Source organism: Leucoraja erinacea, chromosome 27, assembly GCF_028641065.1.
Source record: "Leucoraja erinacea ecotype New England chromosome 27, Leri_hhj_1, whole genome shotgun sequence".
NCBI classification, from domain to species: domain Eukaryota; kingdom Metazoa; phylum Chordata; class Chondrichthyes; order Rajiformes; family Rajidae; genus Leucoraja; species Leucoraja erinaceus.
The window spans coordinates 8,153,183-8,166,726 of record NC_073403.1 but is presented as its reverse complement, the minus strand read 5'-3'; the positions used below and the strand labels follow the sequence as shown (position 1 = coordinate 8,166,726).

At 40.1% G+C, this 13,544-nt stretch overlaps 1 protein-coding gene across 1 annotated transcript in view; it reads right to left on the bottom strand.

The window, feature by feature from the left end:
• The window catches only part of LOC129710179 (DNA topoisomerase 2-alpha-like), a 52,640-nt gene that overhangs the window by 5,893 nt on the left and 33,203 nt on the right, over window positions 1–13,544 (bottom strand). The window contains exons 27-37 of the mRNA XM_055656971.1: window positions 13,070–13,161; window positions 10,848–10,994; window positions 10,386–10,469; window positions 9,368–9,565; window positions 6,856–6,961; window positions 5,827–5,985; window positions 5,155–5,287; window positions 4,955–5,037; window positions 2,169–2,414; window positions 1,727–1,859; window positions 1,527–1,609 (exon numbers count right to left, since the gene is read on the bottom strand). Coding sequence (XP_055512946.1) covers window positions 1,527–1,609; window positions 1,727–1,859; window positions 2,169–2,414; window positions 4,955–5,037; window positions 5,155–5,287; window positions 5,827–5,985; window positions 6,856–6,961; window positions 9,368–9,565; window positions 10,386–10,469; window positions 10,848–10,994; window positions 13,070–13,161 — 1,464 coding nt within the window. The remainder of the gene's footprint in view (window positions 1–1,526; window positions 1,610–1,726; window positions 1,860–2,168; window positions 2,415–4,954; window positions 5,038–5,154; window positions 5,288–5,826; window positions 5,986–6,855; window positions 6,962–9,367; window positions 9,566–10,385; window positions 10,470–10,847; window positions 10,995–13,069; window positions 13,162–13,544) is intronic.

The window sequence follows — 13,544 nt, the reverse complement described above, 5'->3', positions numbered from 1 at the left end:
TTGACTAGTCAGCAGGCCATGCCTGGGAGCAGATTAGGCCCATGGTGAACCTGACTAAAGAAAGCCAATGCAAAGAATGAAGGAGCCATTTATCAATCAGCCTGCTGTACAATGGTTTAAGTATGACATTAAGTAACATCAGTAGCACCAAATACAAGCACATGATACTGATATTCACATTCCAAGTTTGCAGCTATAATTTAATTGAAAAGCAAACAATTCCCGAGGCATAATACATGTACATCAAAACCTGCTTCAGGTTAACTTTGTCTTTTTTCCCCACAGATGCTACCTTACTTGCTGTGTATGTTTGGCATTCTCTGTTGTAATGTTTGAATTTGCTTTTTTTGAAAGGCAGACATTCTATACACTGCAATAGCTGCATAACGCAAATGTTTCTGAGGATCCCATATTCTACTCTTCGTCACTTTCATTGTTGCAGTGGTACTTCCACTAGTTTTAGTCAGTATTGACCATGTTCCAAGCACAGGGAAATTGTAGCAGAGCCCAATTTATTAATAAATGTATTTTACATCATGCAATATCGCTTAACAAACAGATAAATGAGGATTGGAAATACAAGAGAGCTAAGCAAATCTCTTCACTCAAACATGATAACTCTTTGAAATTCCCCATTCAAGAGAGCTATGCATCCTCAGTGGTCGATGATATTTAAAAATAATTGGCAAGAATTTTAGATAGTGTGATAATCAAGGAAAGTGGCACTGACAAAAGATAATCTATGATAATGAATGCAGAGTAAGCATGAGGCGCAGAATGGCTTTCTCTTCTCGTCATATCTCACTCTTATGTCGATACTTCACTGGCTTCCCATCTCCCACCGGATCACTTACAAAATCCTGATCCTCACCTACATAGCCCTCCACCATCTGGCCCCCCCATATCCCACTGACCTCCTCTCCCTCTACCAACCCTCACGGTCCCTCAGATCCACATCAGCCGGTCTCCTCTCCATCCACAAGTCCAACCTCCGCAGTTTTTGGGACAGTGCCTTCTCCAGGGCAGCTCCCAGGCTCTGGAACTCCCTCCCCCAACTGATCCGCAATTCCGTGTCCCTCACCATCTTCCAGTCCCGCCTCAAGACCCATTTCTTCACCTCTGCCTATCCTTAGCCCCACGTCCATCTCCCTTTTCATCTGTGCATGAATTGCCTCATATTGTGTTTTGAATTGAATTCTGTCTTTAATTTGTGTACTAGTCATGTCTCTACTATTTATTTCATTCCCCTTACATGTTTTTCCTCTACCTGTTAAATTTTTGTAAGGTGTCCTTGAGACTCTTGAAAGGCGCCCATAAATAAAATTTATTATTATTATTATAATTCAAACATGTAATTCACTGGAAGGAGAGGTCAATTTTGTATTTATCTGCCAAGGTACATATCAGTTTTAAGATCAACGTTCAATGTTATATATAATTTGTTAACTCACCTGAAAATACAAGCACTGAGGCAGTAATAATGCTTCAAATGAAAATGATAAATGTTTTAAGTGAAATTTACTTACATGGTTTGGAAGATGACTTTGTAGATTGTAAAACTTCACTTGCAGAGCGTACAGTTTTCACTGAGGCTTTTGACTGAACTTTCCTGTGTACAATACAAGTTATAATTACCACTAAATAATTTAAAGAAATTATCGTCTCCAAGTATGAAATTCATCAATTTCCAAAATTGAAGTTTCTGAAATTTATACTTGACACTTACTTTGCAGGAGGCTTTGCTTTTGGAGCCGAAAACTCAGAATCACTGTCAGAAATATGAAATTCATCATCGCTCTCAGAACTTATTCCACCATCATCATCTTCAGAGGACGAGAACACATATTTGGCCTTTGATACTGTTACAATGTAGAAAAAGGACATAACAGAAAATTATCCCTATTTTCTACCTTTGGATAGATGACATTGACAACAAGGTTACAAATTTGGGAAGAACTGAAAAGATCAAAGATGTGATCACATCAGATGTGATCAGTGATGAAAGCTTCGAAAGTCAAATTTCAAATCTGTTCCAGCAAATGCATTTTGTAGCAATAATCATCAAATTTTTGATATTTATTGTAAATACTGGGCAGATTTAGTATCAGGGATTAAGCAACAATGCAGTTGTAAGCTATACCAGGTATTTACTGGTTTGAGTTACTTGCCTTTTTTTGAAGCGGCAGTGGGCTTTTTACCAAGGGCACGTTTTTTTGGTGCAGGTTTTTCTCCAAGTGGTTTCGCTACTTGTTTCTTGGCTGCTGGTTTGGTGATGTTGGACTGGCTTACGCAAGGTTCAGGTTCACCATCCACTTCATTTTCACCTGCTAAATCATTCTGCGGAGGTGTCACTGAACCAGAAGACTGCAAATCATCAACTGTTTGAAGTGAATCGTTCTGAATGCTTTCGCCAGCTATGACAAAGATCGTACGAGTTTAACCATTACTTTAGCAGAAAGGTCTTGAATCTTAAAAATCACATGCAATATAATAACGATTTGTCTAGCATAGCATATAGAAACATAGAAAATAGGTGCAGGAGTAGGCCATTCGGCCCTTCGAGCCTGCACCGCCATTCAATATGATCATCCAACTCAGTATCCCGTACCTGCCTTCCCTCCACACCCCATGATCCCTTTAACCACAAGGGCCACATCTAACTCCCTCTTAAATATAGCCAATGAACTGGCCTCAACTACCTTCTGTGGCAGAGAATTCCACAGATTCACCACTCTGTGTGAAAAATGTTTTTCTCATCTTGGTCCTAAAAGACTTCCCCCTTATCCTTAAACTGTGACCCCTTGTTCTGGACTTCCCCAACATCGGGAACAATCTTCCTGCATCTAGCCTGTCCAACCCCTTAAGAATTTTGTAAGTTTCTATAAGATCCCCCTCAATCTTCTAAATTCTAGCGAGTACAAGCCGAGTCTATCCAGTCTTTCTTCATATGAAAGTCCTGCCATCCCAGGAATCAGCCTGGTGAACCTTCTCTGTACTCCCTCTATGGCAAGAATGTCTTTCCTCAGATTAGGAGACCAAAACTGTACGCAATACTCCAGGTGTGGTCTCACCAAGACCATGTACAACTGCAGTAGTACCTCCCTGCTCTTATACTCAAATCCTTTTGCTATGAATGCTAACATACCATTCACTTTCTTCACTGCCTGCTGCACCTGCATGCCTACTTTCAATGACTGGTGTACCATGACACCCAGGTCTCGTTGCATCTCCCCTTTTCCTAATCGGCCTCTATTCAGATAATTGTCTACTTTCCTGTCTTTGCCACCAAAGTGGATAACCTCACATTTATCCACATTATACTGCATCTGCCATGCATTTGCCCACTCACCCAACCTATCCAAGTCACCTTGCAGCCTCCTAGCATCCTCCTCACAGCTAACACTGCCCCCCAGCTTCGTGTCATCCGCAAACCTGGAGATGTTGCATTCAATTCCCTCATCCAGATCATTAATATAGATTGTAAATAGCTGGGGTCCCAGCACTGAGCCTTGCAGTACCTCACTAGTCACTGCCTGCCATTCTGAAAAGGACCCGTTTACTCCTACTCTTTGCTTCCTGTCTTCCAGCCAGTTCTCTATCCACATCAATACTGAAATAAATAAGTATATCAAATATTTTCTTCAAAACAAAATGAACATAAAAAAATGCTTCAATCATTTTTGAATATTTATACATTTAAAATAATAATTCTTCAGTATCACATCACATGTGGATATGATGTGGTGGACTGATCTTTGCAAACACATTTAACAAGGCAAATGGGCAGTATTGCGAGTGTTTCAGGAATGCAGTGCATACTATTACAAATCAAGGATTAGCATATCAAATCAATATTCTACATCACATTAAAAATTAGTTTGAAGATAACCTTGGTTCATTACACACTTAAAAATCTTTTGGCTCTGCTTATTCTATGAAACTCTGAGTGCTCTTTGACTAGTCAGTAGGTCATGCCTGGGAGCAGATGAAATGATTAGGCCCATGGTGAACCTGACTAAAGAAAGCCAATGCAAAGAATGAAGGAGCCATTATCAATCAGCCTGGTGTACAATGGTTTAAGCATGACATCTGTAAAAACATCAGTGGCATCAAATAAAAGCACATAGTACTGATATTCCCATTCCAAGTTTGCAGCTATATTTTAATTGAAAATCAAACAATTCCCAAGGCATAATACACGTACATCACAAACTGCTTCACGTTAACTTTGTCTTTTCCCCCCCACAGATGCTACCTTACCGTAGCATTCTCTGTTGTAATGTTCGAACTTGCTTTTTTTTGAAAGGCAGACATTCTATACAATGCAATAGCTGCATTAAGCAAATGTTTCTGAGGATCCCATTTTCTACTCTTTGTCACTTTCATTGTTGCAGTGGCACTTCCACTAGTTTTAGTCAGTATTGACCATGTTCCAAATCTCATTGCTATTTTAGCACAGGGAAATTGTAGCAGAGCCCAATTTATTAATAAATGTATTTTACATCATGCTATATTGCTTAACAAACAGATAAATGAGGGTTGGAAATACAAGAGAGATGAGCAAATCTCTTCACTCAAACATGGCGACTCTTTGAAATTCCCCATTCAAGAGAGCTGTGCATCCTCAGTAGTCGATGATATTTAAAAATAATTGGCAAGTATTTTAGATATTGTGATAATCAAGGAAAGTGGCATTGACATAAAAGATCAGCTATGATAATGAATGCAGAGTATGCATGGCGCAGAATGGCTTTCTCTTCTTGTCAGATCTCACTCATGTAGATAATTCAAACATGTAATTCACTGGACTGAGAGGTCAATATTGTATTTATCTGCCAAGGTACACATCAGTTTTAAGATCAACGTTCAATGTTATATAGAATTTATTAACTCAATTAGGCAGTAATAATGCTTCAAATGAAAACGATAAATGTTTAAAGTGAAATTTACTTACATGCTTTGGAAGATGACTTTGTAGATTGTAAAACATCACTTGCAGAGCGTACAGTTTTCACTGAGGCTTTTGACTGAACTTTCCTGTGTACAATACAAGTTATAATTACCACTAAATAACTTAAAGAAATTATCGTCTCAAAGTATGAAATTCATCAATTTCTAAAATTGAAGTTTCTGAAATTTATATTTGGCACTTACTTTGCAGGACGCTTTGCTTTAGGAGCCGAAAACTGCGAATCACTGTCAGAAATAAGAAATTCATCATCGCTCTCAGATCTTATTCCACCATCATCATCTTCAGAGGACGAGAGCACATATTTGGCCTTTGAAACTGTTACAATGTAGAAAAAGGACATAACAGAAAATTATCTCTATTTTCTACCTTTGGATAGATGACATTGACAAAAATGTTACAAATTTGGGTAGAACTGAAAAGATCAAAGAAATGAGCACCCATCAGTGATGCAAGCTTTGAAAATCAAATCTGTTCCAGCAACTGCATTATGTAGCAATCATCACTGAAGAGCAATTTGCTAGAAAAACACAGCTCAGCATCACTTTCCACAATCTGTCACTTCAACACAAAATACTGGAGTAACTCTACCCTGACTCTCAGACTGAAGAAAGGTCTTGACCCGAAACATCACCCATTCATTCTATCCAGAGATGCTGCCTGTCCCGCATCTTGTGACTTCCACATCAGGAAATGTCTTACTGACTAATTATCTTTTCATTTTGCTGATCTATTGAAGCAATCCATGACATTTAAGACATGGCCTGTCATTAAAATCCTCCAATGCAAATCTTTTAAAATATTGCCTGCTCCTCAATTTGAAATATCTGGCACGAGTGCAAATTTTAAAACTCTACCTGTTGTCCTTTGTGGTTTATCTCTGGGAGGAAGATCAACAACTTCCACATCACTGCCCGATTCTGATTCGGAATCAGACCAAGGGTTCCTTTTCTTTTTGTCAAGAGGTTTAAACTGAAGTGTAGTCTGTTTCTGTGGCGCTTTCTTAGTCTTGTGCCCTAAATAAAGAGGAGAAACTATTCAGTGAAATCACATCAGGATTAAAATATTTTTAATGCAATCTGAGAGAGCAACATTCCCCACATATACAATATACAGAATCTCTGGCTAGCACCACAAAAGCCGCTGACTGAGGTGGAGAACATCTCAATGTTTAAGAAAAACATAAAAAGAATAAAGAAGTGTGGAAGGAAGTACCAAACATTAGGGCCACCATTCATGTGCAAACTAAAATGCAACGTGAATTGGTTGTGTCCATAAAAATCCCATGATAGCGTAGAGATTAAGTTACTGTACCAACAGCCAGACTTCTGAATCATTAATCAGGATACAAATTCAAATCCCACTGCAGCATAAATTTAAATTATTAAATAATTGTAAAGCTTAAATTAAAAGTATCAATAACAAACACAAAACTATTGGACTGTTATTAACAACCTATCTAGTTTACTCATGTTCTTCAGGGAAGGAAACACGATATAGCCTATGTGATTTCATAGCCACTAAAGCAGCAGGCAGGGCAAATAGGGATATTTCTATTGTCACGGATGTACATACCCATAAAATAAATTGAAAAAAAAAAAACATGTTTTGGTTAGTTACGATAAATTTTACTTGGTTCAACAATTAAAAATGAGATGGAAGATAAACTCTCCATTTACTCAATTTATCTCTACTACAACATATAAAAGCTGTACAACTTTTTAAATTGTGCACAATCATCTCTTTCTCCCATTTCTGATTAGGAGCTGCAATGTAGCATTTTGCAGACCCCGAGATATTAAACTTGAATCCCTGTGTATATAGTATCCCTATAGCAGCTCTTGTTTAAGTAAATTTGAGCAATTTTGGTCAAATTAGCCACCTACCTGGTTCTGCTTTTTTGGTGAGTCGTTCTGCAAGGCTTACGCGTTCGAGAGAATTTTCGTCTTTATCATCAAGTTCCATCTTAACAACAAGAGAATCTGCGTCATCCTAAGAAGCAAAGTTTAAAATGAAATTTCCAATAAAACTGATTTAAAAAGTTACTAAACAATCGAAGTAGTGTTCCATAAAATAATGGATCTAATGCAAATGGAATGTAGGATCATTTCCCCCATTAACCACCATCTGGCTTGCAAGGTCTGTTTAACAATAAGCAAACTAACAAACAAGATATTTAACACACATTCAAAACAAGATGGTTTATGAAATACAAGTGTGAACACCTCTTATGGCTCATCTGGAAATTTCTGAATTTGCATACAGTTTCCTCTTCAGAATTTTCATTTTAAAATACACGAGAATGGCATTTAAAAAGCACATCCTATGTGGAGGTTAAAATAATTGTACCCTATTTACTCCATAACATTTTGTACATCATTTTCCCTTTGCCGATCATGCTGATTTTTTTTTGTACTGAAGGCTAATCTAAATCATTAGAACAGCATTAGTACATTGTCAAGAGTATGGAAGAGAATAAATACTGAAATTTAAGATAACAAATTCAGTCACTAGAACCTGACACCTTTCTCTGGGGATCAGAAAGGAGAGAACAGATACCATACTTTGGGAAACGGAGGAGAACAAATAGGAGTCAAGGAATATTTAAGAATAAGTGGTAAGCCATTTAGAACGGAGATGAGAAACAGAGTTATGAGTCTGTGGAATTCTCTGCCTCAGAGGGCGATGGAAGCCGGTTCTCTGGATACTTTCAAGAGAGAGCTCTTAGAGATAGCAGAGTCAGGGGATATGGGGAGAAGGCAGGAACGGGGAACTGACTGTGGATGATCAGCCATGATCACATTGAATGGCGGTGCTGGCTCGAAGGGCCAAATGGCCCACTCCTGCACCTATTGTCTATTGACTGCTATCACTGTAAAATTAATTTGTTTCGCATAAATGTAATGATTTTTTTGGTACACCATTTTCAGGACCAGGATCCATTTGTAATAGTAACGAGACTAAGTGCAGACATGTTAGGCAATATTCCACCACTCACCCGTTCCCCCAACGCAATATTCCACCACTCGCGCATAACCCCATAAATACTCTCTAGAGTTTAGGAGATTGAGAGGGGATCTTATAGAAACTTACAAAATTCTTAAGGGGTTGGACAGGCTAGATGCAGGAAGATTGTTTCCGATGTTGGGGAAGTCCAGGACAAGGGGTCACAGCTTAAGGATCCTTTCCCCGAGATGAGGAGCACTCCCTCACACAGAGAGTGGTGAATCTCTGGAACTCTTCCCAGAGGGTACCCAGTCATTGGCTATATTTAAGAGGGAGTTAGATGTCCTTGTGGCCAAGGGGATCAGAGGGTATGGAGAAAAGGCAGGTACGGGATACTGAGTTGGATGATCCGCCATGATCATATTAAATGGCGGTGCAGGCTCGAACGGCCGAATGGCCTACTCCTGCACCTAATTTCTATGTTTCTAACCCCCAACTGCGCCGGTGCAGCTCATTTCCCCTAATCCCCCAGCACTCCCTCCCCATCCCTTCTTCTTTCCCCTACCCTCAGTCACTCCTTCCCTCCCTAACTCCTCTCCCCCACTACATCTCCTCACCTCTCCCACTGCCCTCCTCTCCCTCAATCCCCATCTCCCCAGGAATTTTCCCCTCTCCTCCCTCTCCTTTCCCCTACCCCGAGTCACTCTCTCCATAACTGCCCTCCCCTCCCTATCCCTCTATCCCCCCCCACTGCCCTCCTCTCCCTCTATTCCCCATTCCCTACCTTCTCCTATCCCCCCCCCCCCACCAGACATGAGACAAAAAAAGGAAAAAGAGGAAGAGATAGATTTCTCCATGGACGTTGAAATTCGGAACGGCCTCACCGCCGTGGTCTCAATGCATCCTGGATCGCAGCATGGAACTCCAGCCGGGGCCCTGAGGGTAGAAGCCCGGGTTGGACGAAGCGGCCAACGGCGCCCGCAAGCTGCGCACCATGGAGGTAGTGAAATGGGCTTGGCACCACAGAGGCGCTCGCAGATGCAGCTCCAGCCGGCGGAGTATTAGTGATGCTCACTCTGTTATTTCAGCTTGATATTCTCCTCGCCGGGCGCAGCCCATGACCGACAGCGGACCCAGCCAATCAGTGCAGGAAGAGGCGTGGCCGTCCCGGCGACTGACAGGAGAGGAGACCAATCTGCACATGCGCGTTTTTAAAGAATTTTAAACCATAATAAAATATACCGTCGATCGGAAAAAAACGCTGCACAGGAGAATGGTGAGTAAAGTGGCAAAAAATCACAGCGCCATTGCATACCGTTTTTGTACAAATAGAAAAGAAACGTTTTAGTTATGTATAGATAGATAATTACGGCTCTCATTTGCGTGATTTTAAAAGTTGGATTAAATGTTTAAGTTTGCCTTAACATTTGCACTAGAAACAGATATGCTCACCTTTCCTCTTTTCTTGATAATTTTTTTGCCGGCATCTACCTTCATGGCAGTAGTAACTCTGGGAACAATCCTTCTGCCCTGGGGGGTAGGCATGGTTTCTTCTAAATGCAGCCTCTTTGCTTTACCCTTACCAGCTTTTCCTTTAAGAGCCTTACCAATGTGAGCCACCTCATTTTCTTTTTCTTCCATTTCCACACGCTGAATGGGAACATTAAAAAAAAAGTTAACTTAAAAGTGGGCGGACAGATAAATCATGTCATGTGAATTGATTCAGTAAAAAGTGGGTTATTCGGTTCATCTCAGATGGTCTAAGAACATAGCAGTCTGAGTTTAAACTAATTTGGCCGAGGATGAGGACAGAGATGTACTGTTTGGAAGGGAGAGAGGGAATATCGAAGGAAGCCATTTCAGTAGACATGGGCAGGAAAATGCAGATGGGGGGGACTGGATTGCTAAATTGCATCTATTTTCATTCAAAGAGTCTGACTGTCAAGTACAAGAAGTTATAGCATTTATCAGCATATGAGAATATGATATTGTTCTTACCACAGAGACACAAATGTAAGAGTAGTCTGGCATGTCAACATTCCAGGCTAAAGAATCTTTAGGCACAATGGAGAATGTAAAAGAGGACATGGCATTGCAATATTGTTGACAGAGTTCATTATGGCAGAATCGAGAGGTGATCTGAGAAGCTATTCATATGATGCCATCAAGGTAGAAACTTTAGAAAAGGAACAGGTAAATCATTTTGCTGGGAATGTATTACAGGCAACTATGAGAAGAATCAGCTGCACATGGGCAAAGCACATGAAAGAAAACAGGTAAGAGTTTTGTGTTGCAGAGAACTGATCAGATCAGGCTGCGATCAGGATCAGTGGGCAGATGGTCAGTAGAGCAAGTGCGTGTAAAACTATGTTTGCATTTGTAGGTCTCAAAAAAGCAGGATTGAGAAAATTGTTGCACCAGGCCAATAGCCAAAATAAAATATACATTGCCAATTCATCAGAAATATTACCTCAAGCTCCACAATAAAAGCTGCCAAGTCATTCTTCCACAAGTCTGAAGGGGTTTTCTTTGTTATGTCTTTTAATTCAATTTCCTAAAGCAAAGAAATTGAAATTTCAGACCAAGAAATAGCATTTTCTCCCTTCCCAAACTGATGCAGTATCAGATCAGAACTCCCTAAATGGAAGCTCTCCTTGTTAGAGGTCAGCAGACAAAACATTTAACACATTCTAATGTACCTTAACTCAAAATGGCTGGAAATGGAATCTTGCTTGCCGCTAATTTAGGATCAATTATTTCACAAATTATATAATTATTTAGAATGATTGAAAATCAGAAACAAATGTAATGTAAAAGTCTAATAAAAACTGGAAGGTTGCAAATACCACTTTGAGACAGAACATAATTTCCAAGTACAAAATCACTATCTTAATAATTATCACCAATTCACTTTTAACCTAGAGAAACATACTTTAACATCTCTCTGCTTAAGCAGTTCATCTTTCTTTTCTTTGGTCAGGTACCACATGGGCATATTCAAAAGATAGTTGAAATCTGACCCAGAAGACACAGTTGCTTCTTCTTCCTCCTCAGTATCCCCCAGCTCAGGTTCTGGATCCTATTACAAAACAATTAAAAATCATTATTCCAGAAATAAACAAAACAATTCTAGTTATCTTTGTTTAATATGCAAAAGATTTCCCCTCAAGTCTTGATGAAGTATAAACTGCTACTTTAGATAGATGGTTGCGTTTTCAAAATCAAACCTGTACAGCATTGCAAATGCATTCGATCTCCTGACAATTTCTTTAAGGCCCTGTCCCAATTGCGGCGACTTGCTGGCATCCGTTATCAGGTCGCTGGAAATGTTCAAAATGTTGAAAATCCAGTGGTGACCAGAAACAGGTTCGACTCTTATGGGCCTATCCCACATACGCAACTTTTTCGGTGTCGCCTGTATGGTCACGAGTAGTCTCCTCAGTCGCCCAAAGAGTTGTAGCGTTTTTCTGGTCACCGCTGGATTTTCATCATTTTGAAAATTTCCAGCGACCTGCTGCCTCTATGACGGGTGCCGGCATAATAAGTGTGACAGGCCCATAAGGGCGACTACTCACGACCATACAGGCGTCACCCCATGACATGGTGGGGGGATGGGACTGGTTGAGGGAGGGAGATGGGAGAAATCGGGCAGTTTAAAAAAAAATTTCAACGATTAATAACCGGAAATGCGATGGGAAGATGCTTATCGCCACCACGGGGAAAATGTGAGTAGGATGTGTGAAAATGGGAAGGCTGTGATCGAGCGTTTGGAAGATAGGAATTAACCAGATTGACACACAGAGACGACCACACACACACCATTGGCAATAACAAGACAAAGTCTTTTAGTTATATAGATATTTGAGGGTAATGTTTTCCACACAAAGTGTGGTGGGTGTATGGAACAAGCTGCCAGAGGAGTCAGGAACTATCGCAACATTTAATAAACAGTTAAGACAGGTACATGGATAGGACAGGATTTGAGATATGATGGCCGGTAAGGGCAAGTTGGGCCTATTTCCACACAGTATCACTCTATGATTCTATCACCTCAATTCTCGTCACGGGTCATGCCACCAAAGTTTTCAGCAACGCTATTCTCATCTCCAGTTCAACGGTTTTAATACTAATCCGATCAGCCTCCCACACCTTGCAATCCTTATAACCTCCAGATCATTCAAATACCTGCTTCCTCGATCCCAATTTGCACGGACCAATTTTACCATTGGACCTTGTTCACTGGCTTATATTTAAAACACTCCATTCACGTCGCGCTCCATCACTATAACATCCTGCAGCCTGTCCTCGCGTCTTGTGCATCCTTGATTTTTATCACTTTACTACTGATACATACACATGCTTCAATCTTTGGACTCCCTTTCATAATTTCCCCATCTCACCCTTTGCCGTTAAAATGTTCATTAAAAAACACATCATGCTTTCCTTTGAGACCACACCAGGAGTATTGCGTGCAGTTTTGGTCTCCTAATCTGAGGAAGGACATTCTTGCCATAGAGAGAGTGCAGAGAAGGTTCACAAGACTGATTCCTGGGATGTCAGGACTTTCATATGAAGAAAGACTGGATAGACTCGGCTTGTACTCGCTAGAATTTAGAAGATTGAGGGGGGATCTTATAGAAACTTACAAAATTCGTAAGGTGTTGGACAGGCTAGATGCAGGAAGATTGTTCCCGATGTTGGGGAAGTCCAGAACAAGGGGTCACAGTTTAAGGATAAAGGGGAAATCTTTTAGGACCAAGATGAGAAAAACATTTTTCACACAGAGAGTGGTGAATCTGTGGAATTCTCTGCCACAGAATGTAGTTGAGGCCAGTTCATTGGCTATATTTAAGAGGGAGTTAGATGTAGCCCTTGTGGCTAAAGGGATCAGGGGGTATGGAGAGAAGGCAGGTACAGGATACTGAGTTGGATGATCAGCCATGATCATATAGAATGGCGGTGCAGGCTCGAAGGGCCGAATGGCCTACTCCTGCACCTATTTTCTATGTTTCTCTCCAATATTCTATGTCAAATGAGACCGATATGTAAAAATAACTTTAGAGTTATTGTAAATATCTCAAATTAGAAAAACCGTTATCAAACAATAAAATCACCAACATTTGAACTGTTCAAACCTGTCACTGTTTTATTTACCTTTCCCTGAGATTCTTTCCAACATTTCACAGGATCCGAATCGTAACCTCGATCGAACAATAATTGTATCAGCTCCCGTTTTGGTTTGTTTTCTGCAGAAGCAAAAAAAAATTTGGATATTCAAGGAAAAGACTAGCAGAGGAAGTTTGCAGCATGGAGGGGTATTCAGTCCATTGTTTCCATGCAACATCAATCCAACCAGCTTCTTTCCCACAGGGAAATATTAGAGGCCTGGAATTTTTCCTCCCAAGTACTTTTCTAATTCCCTTTTGATTGGTTATTTTATTCCATATTTTCAGTCTCAATGAAAAATCTATTACCAGCACATTATACTCTTTTGAAAATCTGTAAACAAATCAACTACATTTCCATTCCCTTAAACAATCCATTCTTGTCCAATTGCATGCATTATCTTTGCTCAAAGTTTTGCTGTCACCCAGATTAAATTAATATCTAAAGTCTACCCATTAACTTC